Raw genomic sequence first — 27,467 nt, forward strand, 5'->3', positions numbered from 1 at the left:
TGTGATTATTTTATTTGTATAAATGTACCACTTTTGTATTTAAAACTAGAAATATGGAATATAACTTTGAGGGCCTATTGTAATTATGCAAAGTGTGGGCCACTAATGGTGATTTGGAATTTCGATGACTTTTATTAACCAGGACAATTGACTGCAGATGGCTTTGTTTTACTTGTAAGTTTTTTTTGTATATGTATGTGCTGGCAAGTGGGTAATGAAGTTTTGCAGTGACATGTGATTATGTCACCTGAACTGGAATTTATTTTTAACCTGATGTTTTTTTTTATTAAGAAGAAGGGGGTTGGAACCCAGAGAGGGACAAAGGATTTTTGCCTTATGCAAAAGATATATAAATGGGTGGAACAGAACAAAATGGAGAGCCATTATGAGGAATTTTTTAAGCTACCATTTGAGCTGGAACAAGAGCTGTACCAGGGGAAAGAATTGTGCCCAGGCCTGGAAGGTATTTAGGTTGAGGAAAAAACTTACTGAAGCATTTTTAAGGGTGAGATTATTTGTATTTAGTTTGATTAGACAGATTTGCGTGTTTTATTTTATTTTCCTTGGTGACTTACTTTGTTTTGTTTGTTACTACTTGAAACCACTTAAATTTTACTTTTTGTATTTAATAAAATTACTTTTTACTTATTAATTAACCCGGAGTATGTATTAATACCTGGGGGAGGCAAACAGCTGTGCATATTTTTTTATTAGTGTTATAGAGGGCAAACAATTTGAGTTTACCTTGTATAATCTTTTACAGGGTAAAACGGATTTATTTGGGTTTAGACCCCGTTGGAAGTTGGGCATTTGAGTGTTAAAGACAAACATTTCTGTAAGCTGCTTTCAGTTAAGCCTGCAGCTTTGGGGCAAGTAATTCAGACCCTGGGTCTTTGCTGGAGCAGACGGGCGCGTCTGGCTCAGTAAGATAGGGTGCTGGAGTCCCAAGCTGGCAGGGAAAGCAGGGGCAGAAGTAGTCTTGGCACAGCGGGTGGCAGCTCCGGGGGGGGGGGTCTGTGATCCAACTCCTAACACATGTCTGATTTGTCATTCAGCTGTTCAAGTGATCTAAATTGCAGTTAAATATAGAGATCAGACTGTGGAAAAACTGGTCCTTAGTTTTAGCCCATAGTAGCAAAAAGGTTTAGTATAGCACTGATTTGTATAGAACACCTACATGCTTTAAAAATGTGTTCAACAATAAATGCCATACCCAAGCACAGCATCCTCACTGTCATCTTTAAGCTCAACAATTAACTGTACAGTTGTTGCTGTTGTCAGAAAATCATCAGCGGGATGACAACTCCCACTGAAAATCAATATAGACTACCATTAGATCAGGCTCTAAAATATCTTATTTATGTCACAGGTTCTTGATTAATCTCGACTACTGTTCAAAGATAATCATCCACATGCAACATACTGCAAAATGGATCAGATACATTCCAATGTTCTAGTGATTTCGGTTGCTGCAAAGGACAAGCAGAGGTACATTTGAGTAACCACTCAAAATATTTCCAACTCCTGCAAATCTATCTTGGATGCCCTAACCCATTCCTTTTGCTACCACACGGGCTATAAATCTTCAGGCTGTCCTTGTGGAGTCTGCAGCTCATGCTGTACACTAGCAGACAAAGAATATCCCCTCGCACCTGACACTACCAGCCCAGGCATAGCTGGTGGGGGAGATTCTGATCTGAGTTATACAAGTGTAGAAATGGAGTAATTTTGTCTAAGCCATTTGAGTTACTCTGGATTTACACTCGTGTACAGTAGTTGGGATCAGAATCTGACCCATAGGCTCAGAATAAGAGGAAAGCAAATGTATTTTCCCCAGTATCTGTCAGAGACAAAGGGTGTATAAAGGTTTGTTCCTCCACCTTTCCCAATATTCTGACCAGATTCCCTCCCCTGTTGCTAATAGCTTCCTCCTCCTATTGCACTGACGTATCTTCCTGTGATTATTGAACGGCATATTTCAGATCTGCTACTGCAGGAGCAGTCTAAAATGGCAGTATGACAGAGCACATGAAATTGGATATCTGACAGGGTGCTCCTAAGACTCAAAGGCAAGGCAGGGCACTCAGCATCAACATGGGCAGAATTTTCAGTGGCCAGCTGCCAAACACACTCTGAGAAACATTTTCCAAACAATATTAATCCTGGTGCAAATAACTGAAGAGCAGTAAACCAGGTTTTCATTTGCAGAGCTGTGAGATACCAGACACATCTTGCTTCCCCAGAAAGAAGATACCCAATTAGCTATGTCCTGATGGCCTTTAATAAAGGTCATATAAGGAAACAGGGGGAATCATATAAGTTAAGGCAGGATCTTTTCTATTTTGTAACATCACAATTTTGTAGTGCCATTACAAACAGAAAAATAAGTTACTAATTAAAAATATTGTTCTAGTAAAATCCAGTAGAGTTTTCCATGTTGTTGGAAGAAGTATGAAAGACCAATAAACAAGTTCTCATCAATAGTGAGAGTGTGAAATTCATTCTGCAGGGGGTAGAAAATAATACTTGCTCTCTCATGTTCACTTTGTTGTCATGCAAATTCATTATTCAGAAAGATTTTGTTAAAGCTTTGCATCAAGGGTGTGAGGGAGACATAAGCAATACGTTCATGTAACTTGTACAAAAATAATCCATACATGGGAACAGTAGTGTAATAACTGTTGATCATCAAAAAAACCATCACCCATATAAAACTCTGTGTTAGTGAAAACTAAAGTAAGATGCCACATAAGTGTCTGTTGCGTAAGTTACAACAGCTGAAAACTAATCTATCCTAGGCTTCAGATTTGTTGAAGCCTTTCTTTGTTTAGTGTCAAGGGGCCACAAAAATAGCTAGCTTTTATAGTTCCTTTTCTTTTGGGGTTAGTGCATTCTCAGCAGTTTACTACCACAGTAACTCATTAAACAATGCAGAATCTATACTGATGAATACTGACGCTCTATACCTTAACCAGAAGACATAGGCGTAGCCCTTCTGGGAAAGCTACAAATAAGTCCTGATGTAAAATGTGCAGAAAAGGATATGCTTATTTCAAACCCCCTACACTAGCTCCCTTTGCAGTTTGCTATTGTATTTTCATAAAAAGTATTTTAGAATCCTTTTTATTTAACACTCTCTCTTCTTCAGAGAACTGTACAAAGTAGGAAACTCAAAATTATATCATGGCAGTAGATCCCCTCCCCCCTTTAAAGTCATTTCTTATACACAATATGTAATTATGCTATTACATATACTCTTACAATTTCTGTTTAACAGGCATTTAAATCTTGTGGGCAAAATGCTGTTAGCAGTACAATGTTTCGTCCACGTTCTAGCTGTCTATACATTCTGTTAATTAGAATTTGTTTAGGACTATCTGGTGACTGTCAATATTATTACACAGTGTTCCACAATCTGTAGTACTGGAGTTAACACTTCTAAAGTTAAATGCATTAAAACAATGTATTCACTACTTATCCAAGAATAATGTAGAATTGCTAAAACTCAGCCATTATAATTATCACAGTAACATATTTCACACACAAACTTATTAATATCTCTGCAGATTTCCAGGTCTAATAAGCACAGCACCTCAACCCCTGTTTTGATGGAGGGGGAACCCTCAAATGCAGGCAAGTAGCAAGACCCTTATATTATGTAGGAGTCAGTCATGTAACCTAATATTAACCTGGGGAATGCTGAGAATGGCATGTAGTTGATACATGATCTGGGAAACCTTATCAGGGTTATGAATTTAGGGGCTCATAGCTAACATGCACTAATAGGTCCTTCTCCTGTTGAAGCGAATGGTACTTTTCCACTGACTTTTGTGGTAGCAGCATCTGTTTGCAAGTATCAGTGCCAAAAGGGGACCTTACAAGGATCAACCAGTTATGCTTTGGCCATTGCTTTTGGGAGGAATTATTATATACTATTGGTACTGGAATGCTGGAGCAAAATCAAGTCCTTCATTTCAGTTGCCAATATGCTTGTCCTCTGAATAAGATCTAACTTAGTAGCAATATGCTGATTTAAGTTGCATTTCCTATTGAATTTCTCTGCTATTTGTTAACTGTTTCTAGGTGGGTGGCAATAAATGTGTTTTGTAGATTTGATCAAGTTATGTGTTCTGTTCTATCAATACTTGGGGTAAGTACACAATTTACTTCAAATTATCATCAGTTAGATACACTGGACTCCATCCTGGGCTGCACTGCATTGCACCACATCATAAAGCGGGCCTAAAACTGAAGTAGCTGTCCCCAGTTGGCTTATCTTAGGGTAGGAAACTTTACCAGTGGCATAAAGCAGCTTTAGACTGATTTTAAGGCCAGAAGACAGCAACATAACCACGTAGTCTGACCTCCTGCACCTTGCAGGCCACAGAACCTCACCTACCCACTCCTGTAATAGACCAATAACCTCTGGTGGAGTACTGAAGTCCTCAAATTACAGAGAATTCATCAGTTACTCTAGTTTAAACCAGCAATATTGTACTTGGACTTAAAGCTTTGACAAGGTCCCCCACTAAAAGCTCTTAAGCAAAGTAGTCATGGGATAAGAGAGAAGGTCCTCTCATGGATCAGCAACTACTTAAAAGATAGGAAACAACGGGTAAGAATAAATGGCCAGCTTTCAGAAAAGAGAGTAAAGAGCAGTGTCCCCCAGGTATTTGTACTTGGACCAGTGCTTTTCAATATATTTATAAATTTGGAAAAAGGAATAAACAGTGAGGTGGAAACGTTTGCAGACAATACAAAATTACTGAAGGTAATTAAGTCCAAAGCAGACTGCAAAGTAGGGTGACCAGATGTCTCGATTTTATAGAGAGTCCTGATTTTGGGGTCTTTTTCTTATATAGGCTCCTATTACCCCCCACCCCCATCCTGATTTTTCACACTTGCTGTCTGGTCACCCTACTGCAAACTTACAAAGGGATCTCACAACACTGGCTGACTGAAATGGCAGATGAAATTCAATGTTGATAAATACAAATTAATGCACCTTGGAAAATATCCTCACTATACATACAAAATGATGGGATCCAAATTATCTGTTACCACTCAAGAAAGATCTTGGAGTCATTGTGGACAGTTCTCTTAAAGCATCTACTCCATGTGCAGCAGCAGTAAAAAGAAAAGCTAGTAGTGCTAGGAATCATTAAGGGATAGATAATATGACAGAAAATATAATACCACTCTATAAATCCATGGTACACCAACACCTGAAATACTGTGTGCAGTTCTGGTCTCCCCATCTCAAACAAATTAGAACTGGAAAAGGTACAGAGAAGGCCAACAAAAATGATTAAGGGTATGGAACAGCTTCCATATGAGAAGAGATTAAGACAATTGAGAATTTTCAGCTCGGAAGAAGAGATGATTCGGGGAAGGGATGGGAGAACAGGATAGAAGTCTAACAAAATCATGAATGATGTGGAGTAATTGAATAAGGAAGTGTTATTTACTCCTTCACCTAGCTCAAGCACCAGGGGTCACCCAATGAAATCAATAGGCTTTAGTTTAAAAGAAACAAAAGGAAGGGCTTCTTCACCCAACACAGTCAACTCGTGGAACTTGTTGCCAGGGATGTTGTGAAGGCCAAAACTATAGCTGGGTTAAAAAAAAATATTCATGGAGGACAGGTCCATCAGTAGCTACTAACCAAGATGGTCAGGGATGCAACCCCATGCCTGGGAGTCCCTAGCCTCTGACTGCCAGAAGCGGGGACTGGACAATAGGGGATAGATCACTTAATAATTGCCCTGTTCTATGCATTCTCTCTAAAGCACTTGGCATTGGCCACTGTTGGAAGACAGGATACTGGGCTAGAGGAATCATTGGGCTGACCCAGTATGGCTGTTCTTACGTTGAGCAAGTGACCCATGGTGCAGAGGAAGGTGAACCCCCTCTCCTCCTGTAGGGACTCTGCTCATCTGAACTGGGGAAAAATTCTTTCTTGCCCCCACATATGATGACCAGTTAGCCCTGAGCATCTCTGCAAGATCCACCAGCCAGATACCTGGGAAAGAATTCACTGTAACAACTTAGAGCCCTCCCCATCTAGTGTCTCATCTCTGGCCATTGGGGATATTTACTACTAGCAGTCACAGATGAGACTCACAGACAAATGAGGAGAAGATCATCATCTTCAAAATTTGTAGTTACAAGTCCATATTCTTTTACTATGTTTTCACTAAGGCATTAAAGCATTTTTTCCTCCTGGTTTCTCTATCCTAATTTAAACTCCTCCTTTCCTCTCACATTCCTGTTACGATTGTTTCAAAAATTACTTTGAAAGATGAGTATCAGAGGGGTAGCCATGTTAGTCTGGATCTGTAAAAGCAGCAAAGAGTCTTGTGGCACCTTATAGAGTCTTGTGGCACATGCATCCGACGAAGTGGGTATTCACCCACGAAAGCTCATGCTCCAAAACGTCTGTTAGTCTATAAGGTGCCACAAGACTCTTTGCTGCTTTGAAAGATGACTTCTTTAATTTCTGTTCATGGGCATTTTGTAGATTTTGCCATAAATTCACATGCAACGGTGACCACTATTTTGTATTAGAGAAGAAACATTTCAGACCTCAGAATAATTAAACTTTATTAATATAAAATGTTAGTATAAAAATAGAATAGCTTAACATACATTTAAAATAATTCTAAGATCAAAAAATGTGATCATTTTAAACAAAAATAGATAGATAAATTGCTTTTTTTATATTCATGTAATGAGTTCCAGCACACTATTTCTTCTAACAGTTGTCTTCATCCTTGTTCTCACCTACTCTGTGTATACCATCTCAAGATAGATTATAAACTACTTCTTCATTATTTTCTCAGTGCTATAGATGTCCATGGCACTTATCTGTATGTCATGATAAAGTTTACATGTTTACTTTAAAAGGACACATTTTGTTACTTAATACCTGAAGTGCTTAAAAAAGTACCAGATAAATTCAGTAAGTGACTTGAACAGACCTGATACATCATAAAGTTGCATAGAGAAATAGTCCTGAAACTTATGGATATGAAATGCTCAAACCAAGTATTTGCAATACCCTCTCCTAAGCAATTTCACTCATCTGCCTCACAAAACATAACTGCTGCTGTATAACTGTGCACTGTTAAACTACCATACTTCACACCAGAGAGGGCTGCAATTCATCACTGAGTGGTGATTATGTGAATAATTAGATTAAGCAGCTTGGAATCCTTTAAGAAAGGAAACCATGATTAGTGTAAAAATATATTTAATGGACAGAGATAATTGTTAATAACAGAACTGTGATTATTTAAGGAGTTGGAACTGTCAAAGAGTTCATATCCAATAAGGTAAATTTATAGACAGCACTTAATACAAAACAAGAGGCTCTTTAACCAACAGTAGAACAGGTAAAAGTAGCATAAAAAAAAGTGAAGTATGGCTGCAAATCAAAAGGGTAAATAGTCTAACTTTTGTGGATTTTGACACGTCCTCATGTTCTGCCATCAAATACTTAGGTGCATGCATGTGAATGAGAAGTACACACTTGTATTTAAGGTCAGAATCCATATTCAGCCATAACAAGGGGACAGAGCTAATGATTGTTGTTGAATAGGATTTTCCACAATTAAAACTATTAACTTTTTTGTAAACTTCCTTCTTAACAGTATGTACCTGCTATACCTGGCACTTGGGAAAGATGTGCCAGGTCCATTATATAAAACAAGAATCTTAATCTGAAACTAATTTATATCCATTTATGTCAGCACAGTTGATATAGTAAAACTTAAGCTTATGGGAAAATACTACTTACTGAATAGACATTTCAAACACAAACTGTTCTGTTTTAAGTCACAGCACCCTTGAAAATTTTTGACACTAACAGTCCACAGAACCTTTTCAACTTACAGAATAAAACCTAGATAATCACTGGCCACTTTATGCTGATCTTACTTTTTACTGTCATTTCTTCCAGTGATATGAGCTAGTCATTAGGATATTAAATCCACTTAAATGTATTCTTAATATTTTTAAATGGAAATTATCAAACATTAACAACTCAGTAGCGGACAGCATAGGTAGAAACTATGCCTGCCTTAAGCAAAACCATTTAAGCTACTGACAAATCTTTGTGAAATTCTACTTTCTCATGGAAGTGAAGTTTCAAGCAGTATATTTTCTTCACACAGCTGAATGAAGCCATCTGAAAGATCCTGAGCTTTAGATAAATGAGTCTATATGAGTAACATCACTGCAGGTAAAGTCAACTTGCAACACTGTAAACAGATAAAAACAAGTTATTAACAGGATTATAATATCCAGTGTAAACAAAATTATGAAATATGTATTTAAGTCAACTAAGTTAGGGTGAAGAGGAAATGTATATCTAGGTACTCAAGTTTACACTGTTTTAGAGGTTGTGATTTAAAAGTGTAACTGATCCAGGGGAAAGCTGACCGTAAGTTTTTAATCTTTTGTATTTTAAAAATTTGTATTATTTTACTGAACTGAATAGATGTTCACATTTGTATGTATTGTACTGTTCTCTATGGCCTCTAGTTAAGACACTATATCAGTAAATTTTCTAAGCCTTGCCAGGTAGCCAAGCATTATTTTACAAACATGCCAACAAACAAAATATTGCTTTATCACTTCAAGCAATCAGAATAGTTATGGTCACTATTCTCTGCTTACTGTAAACTTTTGTAGGACTTGACTAACTTCACTAACAAGAAACAAGTGGAAATTTCCACAGACATTCAGCTATGACCTTGCATTTCCACTACATTTCACTTAAATCAACATCAAGATATTGTATCCCTAAAGTTGGTGTGGAGTGCAGGGGAAAGAGGGGGGTATTCCAATCAGTAAAGTAAAGAAGAAAAATAAAACAAGTAAATGATCTCCATCATTCAAGAAGCAAGACTTACCTGCTGGTCGATATTGTTTTTCCATTCACATTTGGAGAAGATGGTTCAGAGTGGAAAAAGTTTTTTATCCACCAGCATTTATCAAATAATTCAGGTAACCCTACAAAAGGGAACATAAAATAGCAGTGATTGGCATTTATTTAAAGTGCCAAAAATGAGAAAAAACGTATGTTTGAAAGACATGGGCAATACCATGATGGGCTTTATCCTGGTCTGAGAAGTTCACGGGATCAGAACAGAAGGATGAACTGCCTGATGAAACACTGGATTCAGAATTCAATCGAGCTGAGTGTAGAAAACAAAGCAATGATCTTAAATTACAGAATATACATTAATTTCACACTAAAGAATTTTTTTCCAAGACTTTACAGACCCCTGATACCTCATAGAAGACACTGTATAGCTAGAGACAATGTCTTTTTTTCCAGTAAACCTAATTTTCCAGTATTTTTATATCCCTTTTTTGCTAGGGACATTGCATGAAGGCAGGATAACTATTTAATGAGTTCACCTATGGCTACCACTTATTCCTCACCAGAAGAAACATGCTGAGATGTAATCTCCTGGTGTAACTTTCACTGAAGCTAAATGAAAGTTAAGTCCACAAGATGTATTTTAGGATCAGGCATATATATTGCTATTAATACAAGAGATTCAGTTCTAGAATACTGACCTTTGATATAACTAATAGGAGAGAAAAGGTGGGTGAGGTAATATCTTTTATTGGACCAACTTCTGTTGATGAGGGAGACAAGCTTCCAAAGACCGGAAGAAGAGCTCTGTGTAAGCTCCAAAGCTTCCCTCTCACCAACAGAAGTTGGTCCAATAAAAGATATTACCTCACGCACGTGCTCTCTCTAATATCCCAGGACCAGAGCTACAACAACACTGCACATAAGAAATAGGACACATTAGACTAGAACATTTTTTCTCCCTATGCTTTCCTAACAACATTAATACCAATAATGCTTTACATTATAGCGTGTCATCCAAGGATCTCAAAGCATCAGAACATTTAGGCTCACAACTACCTGTGAGAAGCAGGCAAGTAGCATTTCCCCATTTTACAGATGAGGAAACAAAGGCACAGAGACATTAAGTGACCTGCCCACACAGGAAGTCTGGACCACAGACAAAAGCCAAATCACTTGATTCCTAGTCCTCTGCGTTAGCCATAAGATTTTATGTAATGACCCACCAAGGGCCTCCAGATTTCAAAGCAAGAGGTGCTACAGCTTTAGCTAAAAAAGTAAAGTTCTATAGTCCACTATGGGTCAGCAAAGAGGGGGACCTGCAACAAACTCACCAGTGGGTTACACATCCTTCCTTTTGATGTTTATTAATGTCCAATGCAAGTTACTCACTCCGTCATATGAGGAAGGAGAAGTAGGAGAATAAGTCACAGAAATACGCAAGCCCGCTAAAAATTAAGATTATCCCCCCTCCGTAGACAATAAAGAACAAAATAAATAGAACTGTCTTCAAACCTCCAAATCCCTCAAAGTGACTTAAACACGCTACAACCAGGTATTGAAACTTTTTTCATAATCAGCATCAGTTTTGAGATGTTTCCAATCCAAAGAGATGGAGTATGTTCAGCCATGTAACTCTGTCCTTCATAAACAAGAAGAAATTGCCACGAAACAGGAAACATGCACCAGGTTTTGTTTAAAGATTTTTATTCGTTTTAAAAAACACCTTACTTCTGTAGTACTGATTCTTGGCCAGGAGGCAGCCAGCTGACGGCACAGATGCCATAGCAAAGGCGCTGACTGGGGCAAAAGTCAAGCAGACTGGCACAGAACAATCTGTAGGAGAGCAACAGGGGAAAAAAAGAAATCTGTTGGCAATAATGAGCTCTGGTGTGAAAGACACTTTACAGTAAGGTACAGCACAACCTTGTGCAACATCTTTATTAGGGCCCTTCTGATCTTTGGGCTAAATTCTGACGTTGATGGAACCCAGCAGATTTTAATTAAATAACTTCCGATTTACTGTATTTACACCAGCGTAAGGGAAGGACAAAATATGTCCCAAAGAAACCTTAAACATATAAGGTCAGAAAGCACTTGCAGGTCTTCCCCAATTTGCAATACAACAGACTTCTAATGAGCACCAAGAGCACCCACTGGGTAACCCAACTTAACGCCCCAGCAGCTATCCTGGCGGCCTGTGCAAAGCAACCGTAAGCCCCTAGCCACACTCCCCGCTGCCCCTGCAGAGGAAGAAATCCTGCTCCCCTTACCTGGATGGCCCACGCTCCCCGAAAGGCCGCCCCCGCCCAGCCAGCAAACGGGACGGGGCTCTGCACGCACACGCGAGCCCTCCCCAGCAGCAAGCGCCCGGCTGCTTCCGCGCGCTGAGTGAAGGGGAAGCGCGAGGCGGGGGCGGCTGTATATAGAGGAGCCCTGGCGCGCGACTGAAACCCTAGCCGCGGGCCGCCTCCCCCACGACCCGGTGACCTCACACAACCCCGGCCCGGGCCAGGCGGGCGGAGCGAAAGCCCGGCGCTGGGCAGGGGAGTGGGCGTGCGCACGTGCTGCCCAGCTGACGAGCGGCGGCGCAGCGCGTGCTGCCCTGGCTGGGAATGTCCCGCGAAGGGCTCGGGGGACCTGCACTGCTCGGCGCTATAAGGAGAGAGGGCTGCTGAGGGACAGCCCCTCCCCGTCCTTGCAGCTGTGGCCGTGCTGTAAGGAATGGGGTTGGGCAGGGTTTGTGGGGGCGCACACATCTCTTACAGCAGGTGGTTCCCGGCACGTAGGGAGGGTGGAGACAGGAGAACCACCCTTTCATTCTTTACCAGGGCCGGCTCCAGACCCCAGCACGCCAAGCGCGTGCTTGGGGCAGCGTGGCCTGCGGAGGGTCCGCTGGTTCCGCGGCTTGGGTGGAGCATCCGCAGGCGTGCCTGCGGGAGGTCCACCGGAGCCGCGGGACCAGCGACCGCCAGAGCGCCCCCCGCGGCGTGCCGCCCTGCTTGGGGCGGCACAATTCCTAGAGCCGCCCCTGTTCCTTACTCCCCCCCTCCTATTTGGAAGAGGGGGTCATTGCCGTACAATCACTCCACTGCGGATGAGCTCACGGCCTATAGAGAGGCTTCTAGCTCGACCCCACCTTGTCCCCTAATATTCATGCTGTTTATTGGGGTTGCATGGTGGGGGAAAAGATTAGTAGCCCAAAAGTGTTATTCAAAGCCCTTTGTTTTAAGTAGTCAATGGGGAGAGGATTTGCAGAAGGGAGTTGCCAGCAGCTCTCACAATTTTATCGTGGGTCTTGTGGTATGCGTTGCATTTCTCAAAACCCCAGCTTCTGAAATCCTGTGATTAGATAAGACTCTCAGCTTTCATTGAAGAAGTTAGTTTCCAACTCTTCTGATTGCAGAAAAAAGCTTGAAAATGTGCCATGACTGCACCCTAAAGGTTCAGAAACTACATGGCAAATAAAAACAACCCAATTTAAAAAAAAATGGGGCTGTGACTCATGGTGTTTTGTTTTTCTTTTAAACATATGGGGTTGGCATGTCTGTCTATGTATTTATACCATACTCAATCATCACCATAGCATCTGAACACTTTAAATCTGAAACAACCTAGTCATGAAAGGTTTGTTTGCCTTCAGAGCGATGCAGAATTGCCAACAGCAATAGACCTAGTCAAACTGTTAATCAAAAATGGTTTTCAGTTGGAAAATGCTCTTTGACAAACTTTTTTTTTTTTTTTGCAAAATTGTATCAATTTCAACAAATGTCAATGTTTTTCTAAAAAACTTCTGTCATAAACAGATAGTTAAGGTTAAAGTCTCTTTTACCTGTAAAGGGTTAACAAGCTCAGTAACCTGATGAACACCTGACCAGAGGACCAATCAAGGGACAGGATAATTTCAAATCTCTGTGGAGGGAAGCCTTTGTTTGTGTTTCTTTGTTTGGAGTTAGTCTCTTTTTGGATTTAAGAGAGGCCAGTCATATTCTTCAAGTTTTTTGAAATAGTCTCTTTTATTTAATATAGTGAGTATTAGTTAAAAAGACAGATTAGTCTTTTGAGTTGCTTTCTGTATTTGCAATTGTGTGTTTGCTGGATAAATTTTTTATTTCTGTTTGCTGTTACTTTGATTATTTTGAGGAGGAGGGAGGGGGAAGTCTCTCCAGGTTTATAAGTCAGACCCTGTGATATTTTTCATTCTGGTATTACAGAGATAGTGTACTTTCTTTTTTTCTTTAATAAATTTTTTTTTTTTTTTTAGAACTTGATTGATTTCTTCCCTTGTTTGGATTTTCAGGGGAAGGGAAGGGGGAAAAGTAAATCCCTCTTTGTTTGATTCAAGGAGTTTGAATCCAGGTATCTCTCCTAAGTACTAGGAGAGGGGAGGAGGGAAATGGATTATTTCCCTTTGTGTTGAGATTCAAGGTGTTTGGATCTGTGTTCCCCGGGGGAAGTTTTTGAGGGAACAGGGAGTGTGTCCGACACTTAAAACTTGACTGGTGGCAGCGAGAACCAGATCTAAACTAGGATTTTAGTTTAAAGGCGTCCATGCAGGTCCCCATCTTGGAACCCAAAAGCTCCAAGTGGGGGAGGAGACCTATGACATGGTAGGCAGTGGTGGGATGGTATTAAGAACCAGGAGCCATTGAGAGCTATTCTTTCCCTCTAGAGCAGGGAGACAGCCTGAGAAGAGGGGGGGGGGGGTAAGAGGTATTCAGTTTCTAACAAGGTATTGTTAGAAGGACTTTCCGGCTGGGCTAAGTTGGAGGTAATAAAGTTTTCTAACAGGCTTTGTTAGAGAGAGAGGGTTTTTTTTGGCATTGTTAGAGAGAGATTTTTTTTTCTTTTTCTTTCTGGTTGCTTGAAAAAGCAGCTTGGGAGAAAGGAGGTGTAAGGTTTTTCTAACAAGGCTTGTTAGGAAGGACCCCCACTGAGAGGGCATTAGCAGATTGCTAGAGACAAGTTACCAAACCAGATTTTCTAGTTTCTTGTGAGCCAGCAAACAGTCAGTAAAACACCATTTGCAAATCAAAAGCTTTTGTTTCTTGCTATTCAGTCTCAAGTAGACAGGGTAGGACTTGGGAAGCAAGCAACCCAATTCCCTGACTGCAGAGGGGTGTGGCCAGCACCAGAAGGCACAAACATGAGTGGCAGTAAAACAGTTGACAAACTGAAACTTGCTAGGTTACAAATGGAACTACTGAGGGTAGAAATGCTCAAGGAGGAAGCTGCCCACAAGAGGGCGCTGGAGAAGCAAGAGACTGACCACAAAGCCAAAGAGGCTGACCACAGGAGGGCGTTGGAGCTCCAGAGGGAGGCCCACCAGCAGGCCCTGGAATTAGCAAGAGCTAACCCACATGTTCCAGCCAACCCTAACAATCCTTCTCCAGGCACTGTTCCCCATCCCAAGAAATTTCCCACCTACATGGCAGGTGAGGACACTGAGGCCTTCTTGAAAAATTTTAAAATGACCTGCCATGGGTACAGCATCCCTGAAGACCAGTACAAGGACTGGTCAGGAAAGTGGACTTTTGCTGTCTATGACAATTCTTCCATCCCCATGCTACTGGGGGAAGACTTGGCCAACCATGTGAAACTGGCCAAGAGGAGGGGAGTGGTCACCCGCAGTCAGGCCAAACAAGCTTCCACTCCCATCCCTGTTCCTGAGCCGTCCACCAGGACCCCCGTCTGTGTTACCAAAGACCCAAACAGAGGGTCCCATGCCAATAACTACAACAGCCATAGTACATCCAGTCCCAGAACCGGAACTGGAAGAGCAACCAGCGGCAAAACCATTGCCAGCACTGACCCCAGCGCTTGCAAACCCATCGCCAGAGAGCGCCAGCGGGCCTGAACTGGCAGAAGCAGCAGACAACCCTACCCAAGAGGCTCAGCCAGAGCCTGAAATATCACCTAGTGCACCAGCGGAGAGCGGTTCACAGTCAACGAAAACAACCTCATCACCTACATCACTTCCAGAGGGACCAAGTCCAAGTCCACAGTCTACGAAGGAACTGGTATCTCCAGCCTCAAGGGAACAGTTCCAGACCGAGCAGGAAGCCGATGACAGCCTTAAAAAAGCTTGGGCGGCGGCACGGAGCAACCCACCGCCTCTCAACTCGTCTAACCGAAACCGGTTTGTTGAAGAACAAGGACTTTTATATAAGGAGATTCTTTCTGGTGGACACCAGGAAGGCTGGCATCCTCAAAAACAGTTGGTAGTTCCAACTAAGTACTGGGAAAAGCTCTTAAGCTTGGCCCATGATCATCCCAGTGGTCATTCTGGGGTGAACAGAACCAAAAACAGGTTGGGGAAGTCCTTCCACTGGGAGGGGATGGGCAAAAACGTTGCCAAGTATGTCCGGTCAAATGGATAAAAAGTGTTCTTCAATGTCAAATATCTTGTTGTTTACATACTTAGTAATATATGTAATAGGGCATGTGTTTTATTAATCTGTTTATTTTAAAGTTCTAGGAGGAAATCACCGCCAGTGTGGTTCCCCCACTGTCTGCGATTTGGGGGGTGTGTCATAAACAGATAGTTAAGGGTTAAAGTCTCTTTTACCTGTAAAGGGTTAACAAGCTCAGTAACCTGATGAACACCTGACCAGAGGACCAATCAAGGGACAGGATAATTTCAAATCTCTGTGGAGGGAAGCCTTTGTCTGTGTTTCTTTGTTTGGAGTTAGTCTCTTTTTGGATTTAAGAGAGGCCAGTCATATCCTTCAAGTTCTCCAAGTTTCCTGAAATAGTCTCTTCTATTCAATATAGTGAGCTTTCTGTATTTGCAATTGTGTGTTTGCTGGATAAATTCTTTATTCCTGTTTGCTGTTACTTTGATTATTCTGAGGAGGAGGGAGGGGGAAGTCTCTCCAGGTTTATAAGTCAGACCCTGTGATATTTTCCATCCTGGTATTACAGAGATAGTGTACTTTCTTTCTTTCTTTAATAAAATCTTTTCTTTTTTAGAACTTGATTGATTTCTTCCCTTGTTTGGATTTTCAGGGGAAGGGAAGGGGGAAAAGTAAATCCCTCTTTGTTTGATTCAAGGCATTTGAATCAAGGTATCTCTCCTAAGCACTAGGAGAGGGGAGGAGGGAAATGGATTATTTCCCTTTGTGTTGAGATTCAAGGTGTTTGGATCTGTGTTCCCCAGGGGAAGTTTTTGGGGGAACAGGGAGTGTGTCAGACACTTAAAACTTGACTGGTGGCAGCGAGAACCAGATCTAAACTAGGATTTTAGTTTAAAGGAGTCCATGCAGGTCCCCATTTTGTGAACGCTAAAGTTCAAAGTGGGGAATAAACCTTTTTTTTTTTTTCAAAATTGTATCAATTTCAACAAATGTCAATGTTTTTCTAAAAAACTTCATTTCAAAATTTGTTATATTAAAAAATGTAAAAGGCTCAAAATATAAACAAAGCATTTTGATTTCCAAAAAAAAATGATATAATTTTGTTTCACAATTTAAAAAATGGCTTTTTTATCTTAAGGAAGAACACTTTTAGCCATATCTCATAGGAGGATTGGCAGAGATGAAAACACAGCTCATGTTGCAGTTGCCACATCGCTCTATGCTGCTTAACCACCTTGAGTGGTATATCCTATCTTCTACCAAAAGAACTGGAACAGGATTGGTGATGTCTTCTTCTAGTGCATTTAGTAAAAGTGAAATGATACTTATGGGAAACATATTGCTTATGAAAGTGTACAACAGCAGAGTTCCTGCCCTGTGATCATCCTCTAATGACACTATATAGTATAGGGCCGTTGCGATCTTCTGTCAGAGACTTAAATGGCAGCTTTGACTAACTATCCTGAGTTGAACATGGAGGCTTGCCTTAGTTAAAATAGTACGGCTGACCAGGATAAGTAACTGGCAATTGGTTTGGTACTAATTGTACTTAGATCATTTACTTCTGGCAGGGCCGGTGCAACCATTTAGGCGACCTAGGCGGTCGCCTAGGGCACTGGGATTTGGGGGGCGCCATTTTCTTCGGCAGTGGCCACGGCAGCCGGATCTTTGGCCGCCCCAGTCGCCGCCGGCATTTAGGCGGAGGGAGCTGGGGCAGGTGAGTGCGGGGAGGACCGCCTGCAGCAAGTAAGGGGGGAGGGCGGCACGCAGGGGAACTCCCCTCCCCAGCCCCCCCTTCCCCGCCTCCTCCCCAAGCACGCCGTGGCTACTTCACTTCTCCTGCCTCCCAGGCTTGCGGCGCCTAAGCTGATTGGCGCCGCAAGCCTGGGAAGCGGGAGAAGTGAAGTAGCAATGGGGTGCTCGTGCGTGGAGCAGAGGTGAGCTGGGATGGGGGAGGTGTCTCAGGGTGGGAGGTGGGGAGCTACCGCAAGGGGGGCGCATCAGGGCGGAGGGGGGGGAGCCTCAGGGCAGGGGCGCGGGGGGGGGCACAAGGTGGAAGTTTCGCCTAGGGCACGAAACATCCTTGCACCGGCCCTGCCTTCAGGAGTCTCAAACTCCCGGCCTCTGGGCCATCTGCAGCCCACAAGCCTCCCCGGTGTGGCTCGTGGAGGTTTTGAGACCAGATCTCTCCCTTGGCCCCATCTGCCGCCCCCCGGGTGCTCCCGCCTCAGGTGCCCCAGCAGTGCAGCGGAGCTGAGCGGAGCCTGCCTGCTTGCTCCAGTGGATGCCGGCCCCTCCCTACTGCCCAGGGGAGGGGCAGGGCTGTGCCTCCACGTGCTGCCCCTGCCCCGAGCGTCCCTGTGGCCAATGGGACACTGCAGAGGCAGTGTCCGGGGGCAGAAGCACGTGGAGGCCCCCCGGCCCAGCCCGCCTTGGAGCCCCAGATAAGTGCCCGATCCCCTCCCAGAGCCTGTACCCCCACTCCCTCCCCACACACCCCCAGCCCCCAAACTCCCTCCCAGAGCCTGCACCCCCTCCCCACACACCCCCAGCCCCCAAACTCCATCCCAGAGCCTGCACCCCAGACCCCCTCCCACCTCCAAACTCCCTTCCAGAGCCTGTGCCCTGTCCCCACATCCCCCAGCCCCCAAACTCCCTCCCGGAGCCTGCACCCCAGACCTCTACCCCAGACCTTCTCCCCCTCCCAAACTCCATCCCAGAGCCTTAGGCAGGTGGAGGCAGAGTTTTTTGGGGAGTGGAGTTTTGGGGGCGGGTTCTGGGCAGCATGGGTGACACTGGCCCACTGGGAGGATCTGAGAACTGGCACTGGCCCTAAGGTAAATTAAGTTTGAGATCCCTGATTTACTTCTTGTTTTTGCCTTGGAATGTTAGTAAATAGATCTACAAAGTAGCACTTCATTATGTTAGTTTTGAAAGATTAATAATATACCTTTAAAACACAGTAGTTTAAGTTCCACATGATGTTGTTTGCAGAATTTTGTTTCAAGGTAGCGAAACAGAACTCTGAACTGATTTTATCTGCATTATTGGCTCAGCTTATCTAACACCTGTTAGATCATATTTACTGACTCAGTGGAGAATTTCCCTCTTGGTGCTTTTGTATTGGCAGACATTAGATGCTACTGTCTACTCTCATTTACTGCATGCCATAAATGCCACAAAGGCCCTTTAATTGTTAACCCCACTGTAACTGGGTCCAGGGTTTAGAAAGGCATTTATCATGTTCACCACAGTCTTATAGGAGGAGCTGGTAGCACCACTTCTGATTAAAGGTGCCAAACACTTCCCAACATAGGAACCTGTTTTCAGTTGCTTATAATTTTACCAAACCTTAACTATTTGGGATGAAATTTTCCGTTCTTTGTGTCTGCCTTAAGATGATTTTTTTTGCCTATTAAATTTTAGCCAGTTGGTTCAGCCACTTCCAAGAATGAGGCTAGTGAAAAATATTGTCTTGTCCCTGTAAAAAAAATCCTGGTGACCCTTTCTTTGAAAAGCTCTAGTACCATTCTGCTTTGGATCAGGTACTTGAACTATGGCAGGGGCATGGTCTTTGTATCAGGAATATTGCTTTTGTCATCCTGTCATCCACTCTGAAGTTTGGAAATGCCAAAATTAAGGTTGCCTGTGTAAGCTTAATTCAGTTCCATGGTGCTTATGCATTATGATACAGTCTGCCATTACATAATCACCTATTGCTTTTTCTCCCACAGGACTCTGACTTCATTCAGTGACAGGATGGATGGTGCTCACTTGCTGAGAAGCTTTCTCTATTTTGTTTTCTCCTCGTTGTTCAGTGTGCAGCCCCAGGCCTTATTTACCGCACACTGTTCAAATCCTGCTTGAAGACAGAATTATTAATTTCCTCATGGGCCTTTTTGTGGTGCTCATCACTATAGCATCTGAGTGCTTCAGCAATATTAATAATTTTTTTCACAATACTTCTGTAAAATGAAGGGTATTATTATCCCTATTTTGCAGATAGGGAACTGAAGCACAGAAAGTTTAAGGTCAAAAGTATCCACTGATCTGGGGTGCCAAATCTGATGTGCCCAGGACCTGATTTTTCAGAGTACTTATTTTATAGCTCTTTGAACATAGACCATTCTACCTTCAGTTTTCAGCTGTGAGGTTTCAGCATTTCTGCAGATCAGGCCAGTCAAGCACCCAGAAAACGACAAACTTAACAGCCACCCATGGTTTAAGTGACTTGCCTAACATCACAAAGGAACTCTGCGGCAGAGACAGGACTAGAATCCAGTTCTCCAGGGCTGCATTCAATTCACTAACCATGAGACCATCCTCCCTATTCCTGCAATCTCCCACTTCATTGAATTCCAACTTCTGCAACAAATGAAGCAGGGGTCCTGCAGACAAGAGTCTCCTACACTGCACACCATGCTCCACCACCAAAGCATGTCCATTCTGTGTGCCGAATAAGGCAAGGGTGGAAAAAAAATATGAGATAATGTAATTAAAGACTGTATCATAATGCATATGCTCAAGGGACTAGATAAAGGTTGTACAGGCTACCTTAATTCTGCCATATCTAACTTTTGAGTACTTGACTTTGCAACCTTAATAGTTGCTTTTAATGTAGTTTTATGTATGTATGCATGCACATAATTAAAGTTACAAGATTGAATTATATGGTGCCCCAAACTTTCATAGCACCTATCACAACTATAAAATAAAACAAATTTGAAAAACAAAGGCAACATAGCCAAAATAAATACATCTCCTATCCAGTACAGATGGCATGAGAATGGCCTATGCAAGTTCATTTAAATATTCAACCAGAATATTTTTGGTAATACCCACCCATCTGTGCTTGAAAGGATGCCACAGGTTTTCTCTGGCATATGATGAAGAGTAGAGCATTCCATTGTCTCAAGACTTTGAGAGCAGGCAGTACCCTGCCTCTGATGTTCAAGAGGATCTGAGAAACACAAGGATATTATAACATCATCTAGTCATCTCATTAAATGTGGGTTGGCACAAGTGGCTCTCATATATATGAGAATTAGATGGCAAGACTGAATAAAGTCATAGACATGTCAATAGTGACTCCACCCTTGAGACTGCACTGTGATTTGCACTTAAAGCAGAGTTGAAATCACTCTGTTTCACATGTTAAAGATGGAGTTTAATCTCTGGATTTGGCACAATAACAATTCACAGGAAGATTTAATTTCTTTGTAATTTTTTTAGTGAAAACGTTGCCAGCTTTTGCAGAGGAAATATTTAAAAGTGCTCCCTTTTTGAAATGTCGCCCTATTTTTTCCCCTCACATTTCTTTGGGTTCCTATAGCTAAACACCAGTTGCTGCAAATCCCAAGTTTCACACACTCATTGTGATAACTCTTCATGTTTAATAGTAACATTTCAAAGCGGCCTATGTGCAAGAAGCTATTTCTATTATTCAGAATAATGGTTCTGAGCTATGCAAAGATTAGCTATCAAAAACTCTCCAGTTTGTTAGCTACTTCCATTGAACAATGCTGGCAGCCTGCCTGTCTCACTGATTGGGCTTTGCACACACTACTAATGAGCCAGAGAACCAGACCAGACAGCAGGAAGTATGGCTTTGGGCTCAGGGAAATATGGGTTTGGGGGACCCATGAGGAGTTAAACAGAAATGTGTGGGGCATGTAAAGAGAGTGGGGCTATTTTAACCTATGCCAGCTAGCAAGAGTCCCCAAGAGGCCATACACTAGCTCGGTATAGACTGAGCACATGATGGACTGGATATGCCCTTCTCTGACCCCATGCCAGGGTTAGGTGGGGAATGTTGCCATGCTATCTCTTTACCAAACGAGAGCTCCCATGAACAGTGGAATTCTCAGCTGGCAGTTTGGCTGCTATTTGGACCTTTTACACCATCACTGCTTATGTACTAAACAATCTCACCCATTAGGTGAAATTGGTTTGTTTTTTTTAAATCAGGAAACAAATTTGTGATGCTCCTTGCATTTTTTCCCGATTGGTCCATCATTCTTTCAGTTTAGCTCCTTTCCTTGTGTTGTCTGTCTGCAAGAGTAAACACTACTTATCATCTTGGCAAGTTGTAGATTCAAACCAGGCAACACCAAAAGCAAAGTAATTCTTGAATTTCACTACAGCTCAGTGATGTGCAATTCAACTCACCAGATCTCAACAAGAGTGAGAGGGGAAATACTTTTCAGCAGTAAGTTGTGTTACCAAAAACTCCTGGAAAAGATTGTCTGTGTTGCAAAATTGTTTGCACAACTCTACTAATATAATTTTTAGCTTAAAAAGAGATTAAAGATCATTCACATATGAGTACATACATCAAACTGTCAAAGGTATTGATAACATTTCTCTTTTTCAATATGCATATATTATGTGCAGCTATATAGCATGGTGCTCACAATGGTATGATCTTGTCACAAGGAAACAGACACTTCAATACTTGTCATATTAGCATTCATTCTACATTTTAGCATTTAATTAAAATGCTTTTTGGGGAGGATGCACATATTATATGCTCAACAAGATGATTAAATACCTCCAGCAAACTGAATCTTTTGCTTCCTTTCCAAGATAGCACATGTATAGTTTCCAATTCTCACTTGGGATTGTTTCATTATCTTCGTCTCTTAAGTATTCCAAACAAGAAGCCTTAAGCAATAGACAAAGTGTCTAAATAAGGAATAGCGATCATAAATCATAGTCTTACCAAGTGGAATAGGATTAAAATAGGATTTTAATTACAAACATGTTAATATAACCCTATGGGTATATAAATACAGACTCTTTTGCAGACATGAGAGGAGATGGTTAGGCAACTCAAATCCATGTCCATTTTACAGTTATATTTTTAGCTTGTATGAACATTTTAATATCCATGTTGTTTGGTTCAAATAAACATTTTTTATCTAGTCTCTGCTTTTTCTACCTTCTGAGTGGATCTAACTAACCTACATAAAGTCGCCTCAGTTACTACTGCTTCATATTTTCTTTGTGATACATACAGTAGCACAACATCAAATGTACTTGAACACATACACACACACAAAAACCCCAAAGAAAATATTATCTTAATGCCAGGTTAAGAAATACATTTTCAGTGTGATGCCTGGACATTTTAACATTACACCTTTGTGAGAACCAAACACTACCTGGAGAAGGGGGAGGGCCATGGAGGGAGCTAGTCAGGCTTTCAGTCTGTCCAGTTGATATCCACCTAGGTCCTCAAAGGGGCTGCTTGTTGAAATAAGTGTGATTCAGTATTTTTTTATAAGTTTCATTGAAACAAACAATATAAAAATCAAGAAAAACTCACAAGAATAAGCTATTAATAATATTAAATTATACTAGAAATAAAGCAATACAACTATTAATTTAATAGCAAAATCTAATCAAGATAGCAAACAAGTTAGTCTCAACTTCGGATTGTAGTAAAATCACATTTGTCATATCAAAATAATGCCAAAACTAAGAAATCCTTATAAATTCTAAGAGGGAGTCTAAGGAGGAAGTTGGCCAAGTTGGCCTAACTAAGGAATTTTCCCAAAAATCAAATCTTGGAGCTGATTAAATAAGTTAATTCTGAAATCAAGTTATTATCTATGTCTGAACGAATTATATGTCTCAGAGCCATTTACAAAGCTTCCTTGTTAGTTTAAAACTCCTATGGTGGCTAACCCTTTCTTCCCTCTCTCCCCCATCCTAAGGATATCATAATAGCCACTTTAACAGGACATTCGTAATAAACAAAAGTTTCACATGTTCTATTTACCAGAAATGTCAAATGATAATCTCTCAGGGCTTCTAAATATAGAACACAGAACACACACTATGATTAATCTTATAAGAGATGATTTAGGGCTGTTTAAACCTGGGGAATTTCTTTATGGTGCCTTACCCATAAGGACTTTTTGGGAGTTCATACACACAAGCATGCCGCCAGCCACACTTTCACACCCTAAGATTAAGAATATAAAAATATTCAGACATCTCCCAGCTAATAAAAATAGATTAAATGAAAATAAGTTACTTAAGGTGACAGGGGGATTGCAAATTCTTTAGCTTTTGCAGTCTTCTCTATAGAGTATGAGCTGGTACCACAGTCAAAGAGCCAGATGGTTATGTTCTACTGGCACAACTCTACTCACTAGTGTACCCAGGGGTGCTGGAACAATTTGTATATTGGGGATGCTGAGAGCCATTGAACCAATCTGTGAATCCTGTATATAATGGAAACCACTTCAAGCCAGGGGGTGCGGAAGCACCCCCAGCACTCCTAGTTCCTGCACCAATGAGTGGGCCCTCAGCTTTAAGGAGCAAGAAAAGGTTTGCAAGATATTCATCTGAATACAGTGAATGGAGCCAAGGGGGACCTAGTGAGATACAAATCATTATTATACAGTACACAGTATTATAATATGCCGGGGGACAGGGGGTTAGTTCTGAATTATGCAGGACATATTGTATGTTTGTTACCATACACATCTAATTTCTTGACCAAATCACCACATGCGAAAGGAAACAATCACATTTTTCTAGCTTTTTAATAAAGTTTGACAAGTATGGCTATGAAAGCTGTAGCTCATAATTTTATATTAGTGAACAAGGTTGAGATACTATAATATCCTGTCCTAATGCGATCTATTATGGTACTCTTATTTCCTGCTTCTGTTATCTGCCTACTGCTGTAAAGTTCATGCACCGGTGCTGCTGTTGTTGCTTTTGAATACAGTTATGTATTGCTGACCGTTCTCTCTGTTTGATTTGTTTTTTGATGATAAATGCATGTCTGGAGGCAGTCACCAAACTTTAATTTGACTGAACAGATCATATCTGAAAATCACAATTTTGCTAGAGCATAGTTGAAGAGTAAGCAATAATTTCACACCTATCCATACATACAAGCTGTTTATTGGTTTTCTGCAATATACACTCCAATATTTTAACTTGTATTTATTGCAGTGTTCACATATATTATCATCAGTACTACTAAAAATGACTAGGTAAATGGAAAAAATACTATGTTTACCCAAAGATCATTTGATATTGGGGGAAAAACACATGTTCATTCAGGGGATACCATATTCCCTGAATAGTTCACATAACGCACATAAGTAGTTATTTTGCATGTGTTAAGAGATCTAAAAAAAGACAGTATTATGAATGTACATTCTCAGGTTTCCCTTTCTAAAAGTCCTTCATAACCGAACCTTTATTCCTTTGCTTGAAAGCCTTGTCAACACACACACACACACACACACACACACACACACACACACACACACACACACACACACACATATATGCTAGGCCCAATTCTCATGTTGCACTGGTGTAACTATTGATGTCAGCAAAATCACTTGATTTACCATTGTATTAAGTGGTCTACCTCTTCTCTCCTCATTGCTCTCTCCACTCATCTTGCACTGGCTTCCTTTCTTCCTGCAACGGCGTTGGCACCCTCCTCTCTGGCCAATACGGGCCTGCAATCATTCAGTCTTTTTCACAGCACCCACCTCTGGCAGGCACTCCCTTTTTGGTTGCATGTGAGCCTGTTTTTTTTTCAGTTCTTACAATAGGGTGGCAAACACCTCTTACAAGCTCTCCCCACCGCCGCACCCAGCCAATGTTTTTTCAGCAGGCCTTCAACAACTCAGCCTCCAGCCAAGTCATACACACTGTCCCGCCTTTGGGGGTATACAGTCTCCAGCTCTTTCTCATGGCCCTGCTATGGGACTGTAACATTCAGGCTTCCTCCCCAGAGACATTGCCTTCTTTAACAGCCCAACAGGGGCCCATCTCAGTACCCTCAGTTGCTGTCCTTTTGGCAGCTCTCCCTGAGCTCAGTCTTCAAGAATACCAGCAGGACTCATCACAATGTTTGGCTAGGGTCTGGGCTCAGTCCCCTGGGCTCAGCCTGCCTCCACAGACCTGTCCATGGTCCTGCTGCTCTTCCAGCCATCCAGGCACCCATTCTTTGGCAGCCTTCCCTAGGCTCAGTCCTGCGTGCAGTGAGCTGCACACAGTCCTCTGCTCTTCCCGCCACCCAGATCTCCCTCTTCAAGCTCCAGGCAGCAACTGACTGCTGTGCCTCTACTGGTTCTCTTTATGTGCTCCTGGCCATTGATTGGTCGCTCCACAGCCCCTCTGATTGGCTGATGCTCTCCTGCATCCACCAGCTACCCAGATCTCCCTCTTCAAGCTCCAGGCAGCAACTGACTGCTGTGCCTCTACTGGTTCTCTTTATGTGCTCCTGGCCACTGATTGGTCGCTCCAGCAGCCCCTCTGATTGGCTGCTGTCCTGCATCCACTCTAGGCAGCCTGGAGGGCTTCTCTTCTGCTCTTTTCCCTGCCTCCAGCAAGGGGCCTCTAGGCCTAGTCCACCCCATCACAATACCCCTGCACATCATCTGGTCATTGATAATGCAGGAACCTTCCAAAATGTGTTTTAAAGATTCATAGAAGGATGATTAGATCATCTAATCTGACCTACTGTATATCACAGGCCATTACATTTCATCAAGATTACTTCTGTATTGAGCTCAATAACTTGTGTTGGGCTAACGTATATATTTCGGTCATCTAATCTTGATCTGAAGACATCAAGAGATTAGAAAAATCATTTCTGCTGTGGTTTGTTCCAATGATTAATTACCCTCACTGTTTAAAATTTGTGGCTTTTCCTGCCTCCTGGAAATTTGTGGCTTTTCCTGCCTCCTGTTTTATCTTCCTCCATTCTCAGCTCTCCAGGTCATTTGTGAATGTTACCCAAACCATATGTTTTCTCATGTCTAGCTTTTTGTCTCTGTGACAGAATACACCCCATATTCACACCCTATCCACTTCTGTCATAGTCTTTGCACAAAGTATGTCTTGTGAGGTGTTATCTGTAAACTCATAATTTGCTGGTCATTATTGCCCTGGTAAAATGTGTGTCAACAGTGCATGTGAAGTTATAAGATATCCCTATATGATGTTATTAACACATGTCCCAAACCCCACAGCCCTGCCCAAACAGAAATTGGCAAAGTAGTCTGTCCTAAAAAAAGGAACGTGTGTTTTGCTTAATTTGCATCTTAGCAGTAAAAAGAATCATCAAGCAGGAAGGGAAACAAAGAAAGCTCAAACAGGTGAGAAAAAAACCAACAGGGAACATCCTCCCACATAGACTCTCCATCTCCTAGTGCCCAGCTGGAAATGTTTTTCAAGAGAGGTACTGAAACTATAAAAAGGAGGGATGAACACTCCCAAAGCACCCCCCTCTCTCTGCCTATCGTATTCACAGCACCTGAAGGACAAAGGAAGAATTCGTTGGACTCTGGGAGAGGGGTCCTGACCCAGATGGTTTGGTCAATGAGACTGGTCAAGGCATGTGGTGAAAAACTTTGCTTGAATCTTACATAGTTTGTTAAGTTAGGCATTAATAAGCATTTTATCTTTGTTTTTCTTGTAACCATTTCTGACTTTTAAGTCTCATTACTTTCAGTCGCTTAAAATATCTTTCTTTGTAATCAATCAACTTGTTTTATCTAATCCAGTGTGTTTAAATTGAAGTGTCTGAGTAACTTCATTTGGGGTGACAAGTTGTATGCATATTATCTTCTTAAAGGAATAACAGACTTAATATAACTTGTACTGCCCAGGAGAGGGCTGGGTAATACAAGACATACAGATCTGGGAGGAAATCTCAGACTGGGGGTGTGTTGGGGTCACTCTGCTTTATAACTAAGGATGGTGAGAGCCAGAGCATAACCCAAGTGTGGCTGGCAGGCTGCAGTTACACACAGACAGTCAGGGTGTGGCCTGCATGCTGGAAGGCTGTTTGTGAGAGGCCCAGGTGGGAGCTACTTCACCAAGCATTGTAAGGTGTTGTAAGGTTGGAGGGCAGGGGTGATACAGCTGCTCATTAGTCTGGACTGTGCCCTGATACATCACCGTCTCCATCTACAGTTAGTTATTACTTAATCTTGCAAAGGATTTTGAGAATGTGTTGTACAAAATAAGGGCCAGATCCTGAAAATCTTTCCATGTTAATAATTCTATTGATTTCAGGAGCATTCAACATTTGACTTAAATGGGACTTGAGGGAATACTCATGGGAGTAAAGCTTGCAGGCGTAGGCCCTAAATGTGGTATAAGTACTTAAAAGGGAAACTATCAAAGGGACAGATTTGACTGGCTCTTGTGCAGTTGCACATTCAAAGTGTGGTGGT

The 27,467-nt window shown here is 41.9% G+C and overlaps 1 protein-coding gene across 3 annotated transcripts; it reads right to left on the reverse strand.

Moving 5' to 3' along the window:
• Positions 1–6,586: 6,586 nt before the first annotated feature.
• PPDPFL (pancreatic progenitor cell differentiation and proliferation factor like) lies at positions 6,587–25,339 on the reverse strand. 3 transcript variants are annotated; one of them, XM_045007181.1, is made up of 5 exons: positions 24,624–25,339; positions 20,086–20,203; positions 9,108–9,200; positions 8,916–9,015; positions 6,587–8,261 (listed from the first exon to the last, which is right to left on the reverse strand). In XM_045007181.1, the coding sequence occupies exons 1-5, from the start codon at positions 24,672–24,674 to the stop codon at positions 8,249–8,251; spliced, it is 375 nt and encodes a 124-aa protein (XP_044863116.1). In that variant the 5' UTR covers positions 24,675–25,339; the 3' UTR covers positions 6,587–8,248. The 3 variants fall into 3 exon arrangements, with proteins under 3 accessions (XP_044863116.1, XP_044863117.1, XP_044863118.1); XM_045007182.1 differs by lacking the exon at positions 24,624–25,339 and adding an exon at positions 10,619–10,723 and having other exon boundaries at positions 20,086–20,202; XM_045007183.1 differs by lacking the exons at positions 20,086–20,203; positions 24,624–25,339 and adding exons at positions 10,619–10,723; positions 11,161–11,370.
• Between the last annotated feature and the right edge of the window lie 2,128 nt (positions 25,340–27,467).

The sequence above is a fragment of the Mauremys mutica genome, chromosome 2, assembly GCF_020497125.1.
Source record: "Mauremys mutica isolate MM-2020 ecotype Southern chromosome 2, ASM2049712v1, whole genome shotgun sequence".
Lineage (NCBI taxonomy): Eukaryota > Metazoa > Chordata > Testudines > Geoemydidae > Mauremys > Mauremys mutica.

What these genes read in the sequence shown, in the direction of transcription:
- PPDPFL (XM_045007181.1), bottom strand. Translation starts at nt 24,674, where the DNA reads ATGAGTGGAGAGAGCAATGAGGAGAGAAGAGGTAGACCACTTAATACA. An exon ending in GTAGACCACTTAATACAATG is followed by an intron (nt 20,204 to 24,623) that starts GTAAATCAAGTG and finishes TGTGTTTCTCAG; the next exon opens with ATCCTCTTGAACATCAGAGG. An exon ending in CCAGGATAAAGCCCATCATG is followed by an intron (nt 9,016 to 9,107) that starts GTATTGCCCATG and finishes TCCCTTTTGTAG; the next exon opens with GGTTACCTGAATTATTTGAT.